At 43.3% G+C, this 14,490-nt stretch overlaps 1 protein-coding gene across 1 annotated transcript; it reads left to right on the forward strand.

Annotated features, from left to right (window-relative positions):
• Positions 1–256: 256 nt before the first annotated feature.
• LOC139347892 (histone deacetylase 2) lies at positions 257–13,407 on the forward strand. The gene is made up of 14 exons (XM_070987742.1): positions 257–573; positions 2,549–2,661; positions 2,751–2,868; positions 3,639–3,713; positions 8,132–8,270; positions 8,480–8,621; positions 8,797–8,889; positions 9,550–9,658; positions 9,749–9,889; positions 10,814–10,922; positions 11,337–11,467; positions 12,388–12,543; positions 12,647–12,704; positions 13,014–13,407. The coding sequence occupies exons 1-14, from the start codon at positions 519–521 to the stop codon at positions 13,042–13,044; spliced, it is 1,470 nt and encodes a 489-aa protein (XP_070843843.1). The 5' UTR covers positions 257–518; the 3' UTR covers positions 13,045–13,407.
• Positions 13,408–14,490: the final 1,083 nt, after the last annotated feature.

Consider the following 14,490-nt stretch of genomic DNA (forward strand, 5'->3'; position numbering starts at 1 on the left):
GATTATCGGCAAGGCAGAATGTAGCAAAGATGATGCTGACACCTAGTGTTGTGTCAGAGCAGTAAATGAAGTGCCGTGGATTCGTGCTTTCCTTTTGTTGGAGGCACTTGGACAGTAGTATTAAATACTTTCTACAAAAGCCCTGACAAGCGTGTTTTGATGCTTTGCTTCTTAAAGCACTTAAAGCAGCATACTTTATGGAGTCTATCCGGCAGCTCCTCGTGTGTCTCCTGTCACTATATTGCGTGTCACCGTCATGCGTGATGTCCTGGCTTTAAGTAAAAACTCGTGTACCCGTCAGTCCTTCGGCAGCAGCAGTGTAAACACCACACCTCTCATCCTCTCAGCTGTCTGCGCGCGGAGCTTCCTCCTCACCTCTCTGGCCGCCCCGCCCCTGTGCCCTCGCGCCTCCCATTCAACAACGCTCCGCTCCGCTCCTGCGTGTGTTGATGTCGTCCATCCTAATCCCTGCCTTCTAAAGCGAATTCAAACAAACTTTTAGAAAAAGTGCTCCAAACATGGCTTACACGACTGCGGGTGGGACTAAGAAGAAGGTCTGCTACTACTATGACGGTATGGGACATCCTGAGTGTCTGAATGAGGAGCCCAAACTGAGCCATCTGGCAGGCTAACGGTAGCCGCTTAGCTAGCCTGTTTAGCTGGTGCTGCTGGTGAATGAATGCTGTTTAACCTAAGCTAGCTAACCAGCAGTTTGCTGCTAACGTTACATCGCTTGAATGGCCTCCACGGTGCTAACTAGTGTCGCCCTGACTGTCCACTGCTTCGAAAAGCGTCTAGCTAATCTTATATACGCCGTATGTAAAGCGAGTAAGTGTAAAGAATGACATAAGGTATGGATAAAATAATGTTTAAGATGTTCTAATTAGCTAGACCTGGGTGTATTTAACACTGTAATCCCAACACTCATTATCATCATTGTTTGAGTCATAAATGCAGCCGTGGGCCAGGCTTTGTGGACGGAGTTGTTGATTTTTGATCTGGAAGAAAACATGAAAATGATGACAAACTTCAATGAGTCAACAAAGCGAAATATGCAAGTATTTCACGTTCAGTGTGCTCAGGCCTGAGGTTACTCAGTGGACTGAGTGGGTTCAGATGAATTTCACAGGAGAGGCAACAGTCCTGACCCTCAGAGAGCAGCCATGGCCTCCCAGAGGAATCACTTATTTTTCAGGTCAGCACATCAGGTCAATCGGGACATAATTAGTCATAGTATCTGCTGAGCTGACTTTCCTATTAATTTACAATGGAGGGTTGCCAGAAAGTGTCACTTCATGGCCTGGCTTGCTGTTTTTAGCTTTTGAATAGAGTTATCTGTACACCTCAATGTGGACCAAACTGTTCTTGAGACCATAGACCTGTAAAAACTTGTATGATTGATTTCCGATTTTGAAATCCTGACCACATGTTTGGTCGCTTGTTGAAAATAGTTCCTAAAAACTGGAGTCCATAGGGATTATCACTATCAGAAAATAGTTCCCTTATACCAATATCCCTGAGCAGGGAGGTACATCAGGAGGAATTGTCATTGTAGTGTGTGTCTGTATGCAGTATGTGTCCATTTAACATGCTTGTATGTGAAAGTTCATGAAATATTACAAGAGAATCAATAACAGTGGTAATAAAACAACATTTTAAGAAACTATAGTGGAGGCTCTATAATCCAATTTAAGCAAATAATGGACAGAATCAGTAATAATGAGCACAAACATCAACAATTATTAATACTCATGATGACAAAGGCACTATGATAATAACGTTTACAATGATTTTATTGACAATAGTAATCATGCTTCACTATCAACACCATCAGATACAAGAAGAAGAAGAAGGGAAAGGAGAAGATAAAATTAGAATACTAAATCAAGGCTGTTGTGATCCACCAACATTTCCTCAAAATGCCTCAATAATTGTAATTACTAAGCCTTTGTTTTTTTTAAAAAAGGAAACCATTTATTGGTGCCTGTTTTTAAGGATTTATGGCTTAAGTGGGAACCAGTGGGTGTAGGACTGAGAACCACAGACATAGAGGGAAGTCGTTAAGTATTGAGAAACGGACTAAAGCATAGTTGGTTTGGGTCTTTTTATGGGATTTGACAAAAAGAAAAATGTAGAATAGTGGCAACCTTTAAGATCACCAGCAGGTGGAAACGTGAAGGATGTACAATTATTTAGATATTTGAATCTGTAAATTATGTGATGTGTGTGACTGTGTTACATTCACAGTGTAATGAATGCACTTAATGTCCTTCTGCTTGCTTCTCTGGCTGTTTTCTTCAGCATGTATTCGTTATTAATGATCCAATTTCAGACCATCAAAGTGCTCTTTAGCAGCAGGGCTCATTAGCACTGGGATATATATTAATAAAATGTCAATATTGTTTATATGAAGCTAGATAGTATCAGGGATTGTGATTATTTTCTTCTCTGTTAGTTTTATCAGCCCTCCTCCTTAGACAGAACATGACATATACATATGCTGTTGCTCGTGAATGTGATTTTTAAATGGTTATGATTCCCTTTGCAGGTGACATAGGAAATTATTATTATGGACAAGGGCATCCCATGAAACCACATCGAATCCGGATGACTCACAACCTGCTTCTGAACTATGGACTGTACAGGAAAATGGAGATCTATGTATGATTCTAACCACGACATTATTTGATAATGTCCTTTATGATATGTTGATAAAATGTGAATTTGAGCTACTTTGTTTTGTGTTTCAGAGACCACACAAAGCCACAGCAGAGGAGATGACAAAATATCACAGTGATGACTACATCAAGTTCCTCCGGTCCATACGACCAGACAACATGTCAGAGTTCAGCAAGCAGATGCAGCGCTGTGAGTTGTGTGCAGGCTCCATGTACAGGGTTCTCACTAGGGCTGCAAGTAACACTTATTTTCATTATCAATTCATTTGTTGATTATTTAGTTATTAGTTGGTTTATTGTTTAAGAGCTGAAGATCTTCAGAATATCTTGTTTTGTGTCACAAGCACTCCAAAGTCTAAATGTATTCAGTTTACAATGAAAAACAAACAGAGAAAAGCAGCAAATCATAACATTGGAGAAGCTGGAAGTAGCGAGTTTTGTCATTTTTACTTGATGAATGATTTAAACAGTTATTGGATTATCAAAATCACATTGCACATTTGCTTTGTGGTAAAAAATCAGACCAGCACATCTCCATGTCAGAGTTTTCACAAATAAGGAGAAGGGATAAATGACTCAACCAGTGGTTTTGTGGAGGGGATGTGTGAGTGCAGACTACAACGCTGCTGGTCAGATGTCAGACTGAAGATGATCTCAAGCTGGATACATGTTTGACCCAAATGATCTGCATCGAGTTGAAGGTAGAGTCAGATAGAAGCTCTGCCTCTCTGTCTGCTCCTCAAACACATCCTATGGCTAAATCCACCTTGTCATCAGCTGAAAAACAGCACAACAAATAGCACCCAGTTTCAGTGTGACAAGTCATGGAAAAGTCAATGATTTCCTCGGCGTTGTAGTGGGAACCCTGTTCACAGCTCGACACTCACAACAAGCTGTTCTTTGTGTTCTCTCTGTTCATGTGATCACATCACTAACTGATCCATCATTGTAATCTTGCAGTCAACGTTGGAGAGGACTGTCCCGTGTTTGATGGCTTGTTTGAGTTCTGCCAACTTTCCGCTGGGGGCTCTGCTGGTAAGTAAAGAAAATTGACCTCGATGACTTTATCAAGAGGAAATGATATAACTAAATGTTAGGTACACACACACAGATTAAGTTTTTAATCGCTAGCTGAATGTCTTAAAAAGGGTAATGTCTGTCTGTCTGTCTGTCTGTCTGTCTGTCTGCCTGCCTGCCTGCCTGCCTGCCTGCCTGCCTGCCTGCCTGCCTGCCTGTCTGTCTGTCTGTCTGTCTGTCTGTCTGTCTGTCTGTCTGTCTGTCCCTCCAACTCTTTGGTTGGAGGGACTCTTTGGTTGGAGGGACGGACGGCAAAGTCTCTGTTCACAGCAAAGTAGAGGGCTGAAGTAGTGTGAACAGCAGGGATGCTGGAGCACACCATGTGTGTGTCACTATCAGTAAAAGGATGTCATTACTACAAACTCAGACTCTGTACTACAAACTCAAGATGGCGCCGTTGTGTGTGGCCCGCTGTCTGCCTCTGTTACCTCTGCTGTATATTGTCCTGTTCCTATCGCTTTGCTATCATGAAGTGTCATCACTGCTGGCGTATGATCGCCTGAGCCTTTTGAAAATCCGCGATTCTGTGGAAAAACTACCGATCCAGGACTTTAATGGACAGCCACCACCACCTGTACTGGCGTCTTTACCCTCTTACCTATGGCGTCCACCTGCCGCGTCGTTACGCAACAGCCACCGCAAAAGACGAGGAAAGAGAGGTGGACTAATATGCCGGTTGAGAGCTCACCGGGCTTCATCCTCTATGTACAGCCCTCGTCGTCCGTCGATTGATCTCTCCAGGGGTTGCTCCATCTATGACATTCGAGGCTCCACGGATTACTCTTACCGATGGCTGCTGCCGGCTGTGCCAGAGGCCGGGTACCCACTCCCCTGTCGCCGGCTCGTGAGGATCCGAAGGTGGGGCTGCATACCGGAGAATCTCCCAACAGACCAATCAGTGTCTGGTTCGCATGGTGCTAATCAACACTAGGTCTGTTGTAAATAAGACTTTCATTCTAAATGACTTTTTTACTTCGCATTCTTTTGACTGAAACCTGGTTGAAACCACACGAAAACAGCGCCTTCTCTGAGCTCCTCCCACCCAGCTGTTCTGTCTTCAACTCACCGCGACTTTCGGGTCGAGGGGGTGGGCTTGCTGCTGTGTTCAATGACAGTTTTAAATGCCGGCTTCTTCCCTCAGATGCATACTCCTCTTTTGAACTGCAGCTGTTTGTGGTGGAGTTCACAAGTCCCGTGTTGTGCGCTGTTGTTTATTGCCCTCCGAAATATAACAAGGACTTCATTCATGAGTTTTCTGAGTTTTTGGTAGATGTTCTCCCAAAATGTGATAAGCTCCTGATTTGCGGTGATTTTAATGTTCATGTTTGCTGTCCATCTGACCAACTCGCCACTGACTTCAAACGCCTGTTGGAAACTTTTAACCTGACACAATCAGTGGATAAACCAGCGCACCATCTTGGGCACGCCCTGGACCTTGTTATTTCGCTTGGGCTTTCAGTTTCCATCAAAGACATTGCTGAGACTGCAGTCTCAGATCATACTTATTGAACTGTCAGCCCCCCAATCAGTTAGCAAACCTCTTGTTCCATCTTGTCAGCGGCGCATCATCACTTCCTTCACGGCTGATGAATTTACTGCTGCTTTCAAGGACTCACAGTTATTTGCCTTGAATGGCTTGGCTTCCACTCTCTGTCCTGATAATTTTCTTTCCTTCTTCCACTCCACTTGCACTGGGATTCTGGACTCCATTGCCCCTTTCAGGGGAAAATCTGCCAAGCTAAGAACGGATCCCTGGTTGAACGACACCACCTGCACTATTAGGCAACGCTGCAGGCAGGCCGAACGTAGATGGAAGAAGGACAAACTGCATGTGTCACTGGAAATGTTAAGGAATTCCCTTACTGACTATCAGAGGGCTGTACGGGAAGCAAAATCTCAGTACCTCTCTAATATTATTTCTAGCAGCAATCATTGTCCCAGGGTTTTATTCAGTACTATTAATGCTGTCGTTAACCCATCCATTTCTGCTGTGACTGATGTCTCAACTGCCACTTGTGAGATGTTTCTGCGTTATTTTGTTGACAAAGTGGACTCTGTCAGACAAGACGCTAGTAAAAGTTTTAACATGAGTGTTAATAAGGACTTGCTTGTTGCCCCAACTCACTCTGCTATACTCGACCAGTTTGAGTTGGTTTCTCAAAACAATGCTGTGCTTGAAAAGTTTCAATCTGGGTTCAGGTCTCGACACAGCACTGAGTCTGCACTGTTAAAGGTGCACAACGATATTGCGCTGTCTGTGGATGCCAAATGCCCTGTTGTCCTAGTACTGCTTGACCTTACGACAGCCTTCGACACGGTGGACCACTCAGTCCTCCTGTCACGCCTGAGCAATTACGTTGGTATCCACGGCACTGCTCTGCAGTGGTTCATATCGTATCTATCCAGTAGAACCTACTCTGTTATGGTTGGTGACTTGTCCTCCTCCAGTGTTTCTCTTTCCTGTGGGGTCCCACAAGGCTCTATTCTTGGCCCCATTCTCTTTTCCCTATACATGTTACCACTTGGGTCAATTATTGCTAGGCACAACCTTTCTTTTCATTGTTATGCAGATGATCTACAAATCTATCTGCCCATGAAGCCTAACAGTCACATTGCAAAGAATTCTTTGTTTGCTTGTGTTGCTGATATTAAGCACTGGCTAGCCCAAAACTTTCTTCACTTAAATGATGATAAGACAGAATGCATTGTGTTTGAGGATACCGTGACGGCTGGCTTTGGCACCTTGTCTTCAAAACTCAGTCCAACCGTCAGAAATCGGAAATGGTTTTCGACAGTCATCTGAAGTTCGACAAACAAATTGACAATGTTGTCGGGACTAGTTTCTTCCAGCTACGTCTACTGGCCAAAGTTAAAATGTTTTTAAGCCGTCACGACCTAGAGAAAGCTATCCATGCACTAATCAGTTCAAGATTAGACTATTGCAATGCACTTTATGCCGGCGTCTCCCAATCTTCTCTTAGTCGCCTTCAACTTGTGCAAAACGCTGCGGCCCGTCTTTTAACCAACGCAAACAGACGAGAGCATATCACTCCTGTTCTTAACTCCCTTCATTGGCTTCGTGTCCTATACAGAATTGACTTCAAACTTTTAATGTTTGTTTTTAAAGCTCTTAATGGCCTCGCACCACCTTATTTATCTGAACTTTTAACTGTTCGTGAGCCAGGTAGAGCCTTGAGGTCATCCAACCAACTCCTGTTGGAAGTGCCCAGGTCAAAACACAAACACTGGGGTGACCGAGCCTTCTCCATTGCTGCTCCCAGGCTCTGGAATAGGCTCCCCGCTGAAATACGTCTGGCTTCTGATCTGGGCCTCTTCAAATCTAGATTAAAAACCTATTTATTTAGGATGGCTTTCACAACCCAGTAGTGTGATGACATTAACTTTGTTTTATTGTATGTTATTTATTGTATTTTATTCTGTTTGGTTTATTGTTTTATTGTCTCTCATTGTTTTTACTCATTTTATTGTAAAGCACTTTGGTTCACCGAAAGGTTGTTGTAAAGGGCTATATAAATAAAACACATTTACATTTACATTTACATTTACATTTACATTTACATTACCGTGCTTTTGAAATCAGTCTTTTGTAAACAAATTTCTACATAAACTAGTAAAACTGCAAACAGAATCATTTCTGGCATCTTCATCTGGACTGTGTGGGTGTGATGTCCTCAGTTTGATTGACAGCTTTGCACTATTGGCAAGTTAGATTGTGATTCAGATGAATCCTGATTGGTGCATGGAAGTATATTTTCCCAACCTGCCAATCCTGCCAACTTCAAGCTCATGAGAAGAGCACAGGCAGAAATGTGTCAGATAAATGAACCACTTGTATCTTTGGAAAGAAAAAAAAACACCGTTCAGCCTCCCTCTTACTGTGAGTGATGGGGTCCTTCATCACTCATAGTAAGAGGCAGGTTCAAAAGAATGTTTTACAGGGCCTTTCATTAAGGAAGCATTATTGATTGACTTGCTGGCTGTTATGACTCCTTTTGGACTAATAGTCTGATGTGATGACATATACTCTTGTGAAAGAAGGTCAGTCTTCACTGAAGTACTTGCCAGTTTCAATGCCTAGAAGATGTTACCTTGGAATACTTTGGTACAATGGATTCAAGCCAACAAGTGTTGTAGCGTCCCACATTTGTGCATTTGTGACAGCAATAACCTGAACCACCAGTGTATTAGAGCCAGATGAGAATGCATGACATCAGGCCACCTGTCAGCCAAACCGTACCGTGATTTTTAAGGCCTGTTGGGAAATGAGTAAAGCTCTGGCCCTGTTAGATCTGTCTGTATTTATTAAAAACTGTCAAATGTCTCTAAACCAAATGTGTGTTATCTGTTGTGCACAGCTGGCTCAGTGAAATTAAACCGACAGCAAACTGACATCGCTGTGAACTGGGCTGGAGGACTTCACCACGCAAAGAAGTCTGAAGCCTCAGGATTCTGCTACGTTAATGACATTGTGCTGGCCATCTTGGAGCTGCTCAAGTGAGTTTCACCAACAGTGTGAGAAATTGTGTCAATCTGCATGTGTGAAAGTGCCGTGAATGAAAACAAGGACAAAAATGTTCTTCATCAGAGCAGAAGTAAAGCCTCAGTGTCATGATTTGCATATGGTTTCTCTGGAAAATACAGCATTAAGCAAACAGCCTATTGTTTGGATTTATCCCAGCTCTGACTGTGTGCCTCTCTCCCAGGTACCACCAGAGGGTGCTGTACATCGACATCGACATCCACCACGGGGACGGAGTAGAGGAGGCCTTCTACACCACAGACAGGGTCATGACTGTGTCCTTCCATAAATACGGGGAGTACTTCCCTGGAACTGGAGACCTCAGGGTGAGCCTCCGCCTTTGTCCTCACTCAGGTTTTTTTTTTTTTTTTACTTTTAGTATGTTCTGGTTTTTCTGTGTTTGTTTGAATCCTTTCCTCTCTCACACTTGATATGGATATTCAGAGAATTGAGTGATGAATCTGTTTCTGTCTGCTCCTCATTGTCTCTCTCTGTATTTAGGATATTGGAGCTGGAAAAGGCAAATATTATGCTGTCAACTTCCCCCTGCGTGATGGAATTGACGATGAGTCGTATGAGCAAATCTTCAAGCCGGTGAGTACAACACTGGAATAATGATCAGGACTAGACTTCTTATCACGTTACACTGCTAGTGTTTGTCCAGATCCACAAGATCTGATCTCATCTTCAATCACAAAACACAGTTTTACCATATTTGCTCAGAAGATGACTTGAGCCTCACACCAGGAAGACATTTTTATAACTGAATGAATTCGACTGACTTGTATTGCACATTATTCTAGTATTTACAGCTGCACTCAGCAATATCTTTATTTAAGGATTGATTAAATAACTGTGTTTAAGTGATCATTTTAAGTAACAACTGTGCAGTTCTCTTCAGCTCTACAGAGAGTTTAACATTTAGCAGCTGAAGAGCCAGGTATTTTCTCAGGAGTTGGTGGAAAGCAAACCAGAGCTAAAAGAGACTGAGTATTGGTCTTACAGTCATCAGGTGGCCAGAAACATGACACCACAGCATGATAGTTGTTCATCAGTTGTTTTCTATCATGATACAGGAAAGAAAAAGATCCCCATAACTGACAGACAGCATTTAAATAGATATCAGTTGAGGGGATTGTCTCCTTGTCAGACCTGGCACAGGTGAGTTCAATGGGATGTCAGGCAGTCGACAGGTGGATGCTTCACACTATCTGTGAACACTTGTGAGTGTGACTTTGTGCTATGGCCCTGCAGGTGATGGCCAAAGTGATGGAGATGTACCAGCCCAGTGCTGTGGTTCTTCAGTGCGGCGCAGACTCTCTCTCAGGAGACCGCCTCGGCTGCTTCAACCTCACCATCCGCGGTACAGACACACAATAGATACTAAATGAGTGATGAGCGGGAGTCACAGCCCATGATGCAAGTGTTACATCGTGCTTCTCCTTTGTGCCAGGCCATGCCAAGTGTGTGGAGTACATGAAGTCTTTTAACCTCCCGCTGCTCATGCTGGGGGGAGGAGGATACACTATCCGCAACGTGGCCCGCTGCTGGACCTACGAGACCGCTGTGGCTCTGGACACAGACATCCCCGATGGTTTGTCTCAGTATGGATGGATGTGATGGATGTGTAGGATGTGTCCTGATTGGCAGTAGAGGATAATGATAGGCCAGAGCAGCAGGTTGCAACCTTTTTGACCTCTGAACCTTACAGCCAACCTCCCTGATCCCACCTCTATTTCAGCCTTCATTCAAAGTCAAGTCTAACAAATTCCTCCATTGATTCACTTAGGTGCTGGGCTCCATGGTTTTATGGCAGAACGATATTGAAAGGCATTTCTTCAGGCATAAAACTACATTGAAATCACTGATAAATTCTAAAAATGCTTATAAATGTTTCAGATGTTTCATATTCTATGTGCCACATACACAGGCGCAGCATGTGTAGATCTGATGTAACATGTAACTGATTCCTTTGTGTCCTCATTTAACAGTGAGAGGCGCCAAATGGGCATCAGCTCAGAACTGAAACACTGAAACTAGAAACTAATGACTGCGGCGCCTCTCTTGCTTCATCTCCCTCCCTCTTTGTTGGGGGAATGGAAGGTGGAGGTGACGGGGTATCCGCAGGTCGGTTGCTTCACCTCTGCAGAGGGACAGCCTGATTGCTACCTTTCCTTGCAGGCAGCTGAGTCAGCAGACCGTCTCTTCCACTGAGTGTGTGTAACATAAAGAGAGGCGATGTAATCACAGCCTGTCGAATGGGCCAGCAGTTCTCTTAATGGAATTTCGGGACATTAACTGACCTCCCCACTCATTCCAATCCATCTGTCCCTCAGTGAGGATCAGTGTAGGTTAGAAAGCTGCAGTAAATCACATTAACGGGTGTGGTATCACTGCTTTTTCATTCCAAACGACTCATAATTTGACAGTTTGTCATATCTGCTGTGCATAAATCTGTTCCCCCTGTGTTCATCTCGGCTCAGTTTGCTTACGTTTCTCCATGACGTTTCTGTTGCAGAACTGCCATACAATGACTACTTTGAGTACTTTGGGCCTGACTTCAAGCTGCACATCAGCCCCTCCAACATGACCAACCAGAACACACACGAGTACATGGACAAGATCAAGTACGCATCGTCATTTAACTGTTTCTTAGAAAGGCTGCGGTGGATTATGAAAGCATTCGGGATGATTGTTATTATTATTACAGATGATTTTGCAGACATGTTTTGATTGTAATCTGGAGTTTTAAATGCAGACTTTTCTCATCAGTTATGCTCTGAGTGGCCTGTTATTATCAGATTTTTTCATGATGTTCAAACATGTTTTGGGTGAGAAAATTCAGTTCTCGCCTTGGAATTTTAACTTAAGCTCCACTTGCTAGCTTTTTCTGGAGCTTTCAACTAAATCTTCAGTAGATCCTGTTTGCTCAATGTGAGAAAGCATATTGAGACACACTCAGTACTAGTTTTGGATATTAATGTTCCTGTGTGGCTCGAGAGGTGGCTGATTGCATGATGTTTGTGTATGTGGTTGTTTAGGCAGCGTCTGTTTGAGAACCTGCGGATGCTGCCTCATGCTCCTGGAGTGCAGATGCAAGCCATCCCAGAGGACGCTGTCCCAGATGACACTGTGGACGAGGACACAGAGGATCCTGACAAACGCCTGTCCAGTAAGGCTGCTGTTCATTTTCACACTCTCTCCCTTGACTTGCGGACACAAGGAGTGACTTCATATACTCGTGTTCATTTCCTGTCACCTTCAACTTTGTCACAGTCGTGTGTTTATGTCTTCTTACTCGTAAAATACTTCCTCGATGTTAACACGTTGAAGCATTTACTGTTTGCATTGTGAATGATCTGTCTTCACAGAAACAATGGTCCTCTTAGCATAACCCAGTGAGCTGATGTGCCATCACTCCATGTTTACCCCACGTAGAAATAACAGCAATAACAATAAGAGTGACAATATTCAATATGAGCTTTTTCTAGGCTCAAAGTGTCCCATCAGCCTGGGTTTTATATCCTGACATTCCACTCTGTCCATTCATAGACATATTTACTTTATGTTGAATAGTTGTGGAGGCGAAAAACTGTTTTGGTTAGCTTAAGTCCCCAGAGTTTTTCTCTAGCAGCGCCATGTTTTTGATTTTGACTTCATAGCTGTTAGATGGATTACCATGAAATTTATTAATTTTATTTTTAGTACTCATTAGAGAATGTTGCCATGATAACACACTATTCTCAGATGGTGAACTTAATAAACCACATACCTGCTTGGCATCAGCATGATAGCATTTAGCTCAAAGCACTACTGAGCCAAAATACAGGCTCACAGCAGCAGTAGCATGGCTGTAGACTCTGCATCTTGTTTCCATACAAACTATCCTACAACATGGAAAGTGCAGTGGCTCTGACATGCTGACTGAATGCATGGCTAATCTTGATCTGATCTGATCTTATGTCAGTGGTGGCAGATCCATTCCTTTCAGATCTTTCTGTGAAGTCCTTTTCTTAAGCAGACACAATTCGTGTCTGTCTTTGGCTTGTCCCCCTGTAACATCATTAAGCAGAGTGTGTTGTGTGATTGCAGTCCGTGCCACAGATAAGAGGATAGCCTGCGATGAAGAGTTCTCAGACTCTGAGGATGAGGGCGAGGGAGGCAGGAAAAACGTGGCCAATCACAAGAAGGGTGCAAAAAGGCCCCGAGTCGACGAAGACAAGAAGGAAGGAGAGGAGAAGAAAACTGGTGGGTATTTTCAACGTGGACACCGAGGAATTATGTCACAGAAAGGATTGCTGTTGAGTTTGTTTTTATTAATGATTCTTTTTTTTGTCCTTTATCCTGTTAGAGATAAAAGAGGAAGAGAAAACAAAGGACAGCAGTGCAGAGAAGACTGACTCAAAAAGGTGAGAAGCCTCTGTCAGTGTTTGTCCAATGAATGGTCTTTTGTATCTCTGTATTTGCTCTTTTCCTCACTTCCTCTTCAGGCTCAGTTCACAGGGGCTGAATGCTGTTTTCAGGTCAGTTTAGCTCCGTGTTCAAACCTGACTGGCAGCGCAGGTCCAGTTTCCAATGTGTCAGTCACTGCTCAGCACTTTTTGTGACCTACAGACGTGATTAATTGCAGAATGACACTCTATGCCTCACCTGCACCTTTTCACCGAGATCTTCAAATAAATCTCCAGCTGAGATCAGCTCTCGTTTTTGTTTGGCAGTGTGAAGACCGAGCAGACCAGCAGTGCCTGAATTGTTCTCCTCATCCACACACACCACTCGACGGTGCTGTCCTCCCTCAAGGATCTAGATCTTCACTGAATCCCAGCCAGAAGCATTATATTTATTATGACTCCATTTTCTACTTATAAAATCTCTTGTGAATCGTAAGCGTCCCTTGGTGTACTGTGTCAGTGGATTTCTTCAGTCCACCACTTGAATTTACCATACTATGTCCTTTGATACCCTCTGAAGCGTTTTGTTCCAATGTGCTTGATCTTCTGAAGGAAACCTTGACTTTCTTGTTTTTAGGAAACTGTGGGTAAACCTGTAGATTAACTGACAGTAATTTCATGTTTAAATTTTAATATTTTGCATTTGTCAATAAAGTTTTTTTTTTTTTACTACTTCCTTGTGACGTGCACGACTTGAAATTAAATGCTCTTTTGAGGATTGCGTAATGACAGTGTACGGCCACAGAGAGGCGCTCTAAGCCAATAGATACCTTGAGCGAGGCGGTACGGCTGGAGTGTGTTTGTAGAAAGCACGCCAGAGTGGATCGATTTGGTGGTATACCGTGGCTCTTAACAAGTCTTAATGCACTGTAAAACTCAATATAAGCTCCTTCCGAGATGATTAGTTTATTCTGGTGAATTCGGCGCCAGAAAACCTAACGAGGAGGACTCAAACGTAATTAAAAAGCCATTTATCCGACAGAAAGCTCCTCGCTGCCGCCGTCCATCATCGCCGGTTTGATGGAAACCGACCTTAGGGAACAGCAGGCAGCCCATCGAGTTGAGTTGAAACTCTCCTCCGAGTGTGTCTTACGATTTTTAAGGTATGCCGAATAGAAAAGTATCCCCTAATCTTTGGCAAATGTCCACATATTAAGGTCTGTCGGGATTTTTGTCGTCGTAGGTCTTCAGTAAAATTTGAGTGTCAGAGTTTTGAATGGAGTTTATCATGTGTAGGAGGCAGCCGCACCAAAGGTTCAGACATTGCGCCGTAGAGGACACATGAATGAACTGAGAGGTAAGCTAACTACTTGAAAAGCTAAGAAACTTTCATTTTAGTCATTTGTTAATTATTGTTTCTCCATGCAGAGATTCATGTTAAACCATCCTGGAAGGACGGCCGTCAGCGATGACTGGGGAAAGACGAGGTAGATGTAAGGTGATGATGCTGAGGGGAAACAGAAATGGTGCAAGGTGAGTTCAGGAACTGGGATGTCTTTGCCCAAACTTCTGCCTTCATTCTGCTGTTGATGAGGTGAATTTGAAACCTTCATTGTAGGCCATGAATCCTCATCTTCCTCTTTCTGATCAGGACCAGCACTTAAAGGTTTGGTCGTGGATTTAAAATGTGGTAACATGAGTAGACTAGCAGTACAAGTTTTAAGCCTCCAACAAATCTTCAAGTGGAAACATTTCAATGTCTGCCTTTGCATGCAAAGATTTATTGATGTACAGGTCTGAGGTT

The sequence above is a fragment of the Chaetodon trifascialis genome, chromosome 19, assembly GCF_039877785.1.
Source record: "Chaetodon trifascialis isolate fChaTrf1 chromosome 19, fChaTrf1.hap1, whole genome shotgun sequence".
NCBI lineage: Eukaryota > Metazoa > Chordata > Actinopteri > Chaetodontiformes > Chaetodontidae > Chaetodon > Chaetodon trifascialis.

Coding starts and splice junctions, on each gene's coding strand:
- LOC139347892 (XM_070987742.1), top strand. CDS start 519: ATGGCTTACACGACTGCGGGTGGGACTAAGAAGAAGGTCTGCTACTAC. Junction 2,869..3,638: donor CAGCAAGCAGATGCAGCGCT/GTGAGTTGTGTG, acceptor GTAATCTTGCAG/TCAACGTTGGAGAGGACTGT. Junction 8,271..8,479: donor GCCATCTTGGAGCTGCTCAA/GTGAGTTTCACC, acceptor CCTCTCTCCCAG/GTACCACCAGAGGGTGCTGT.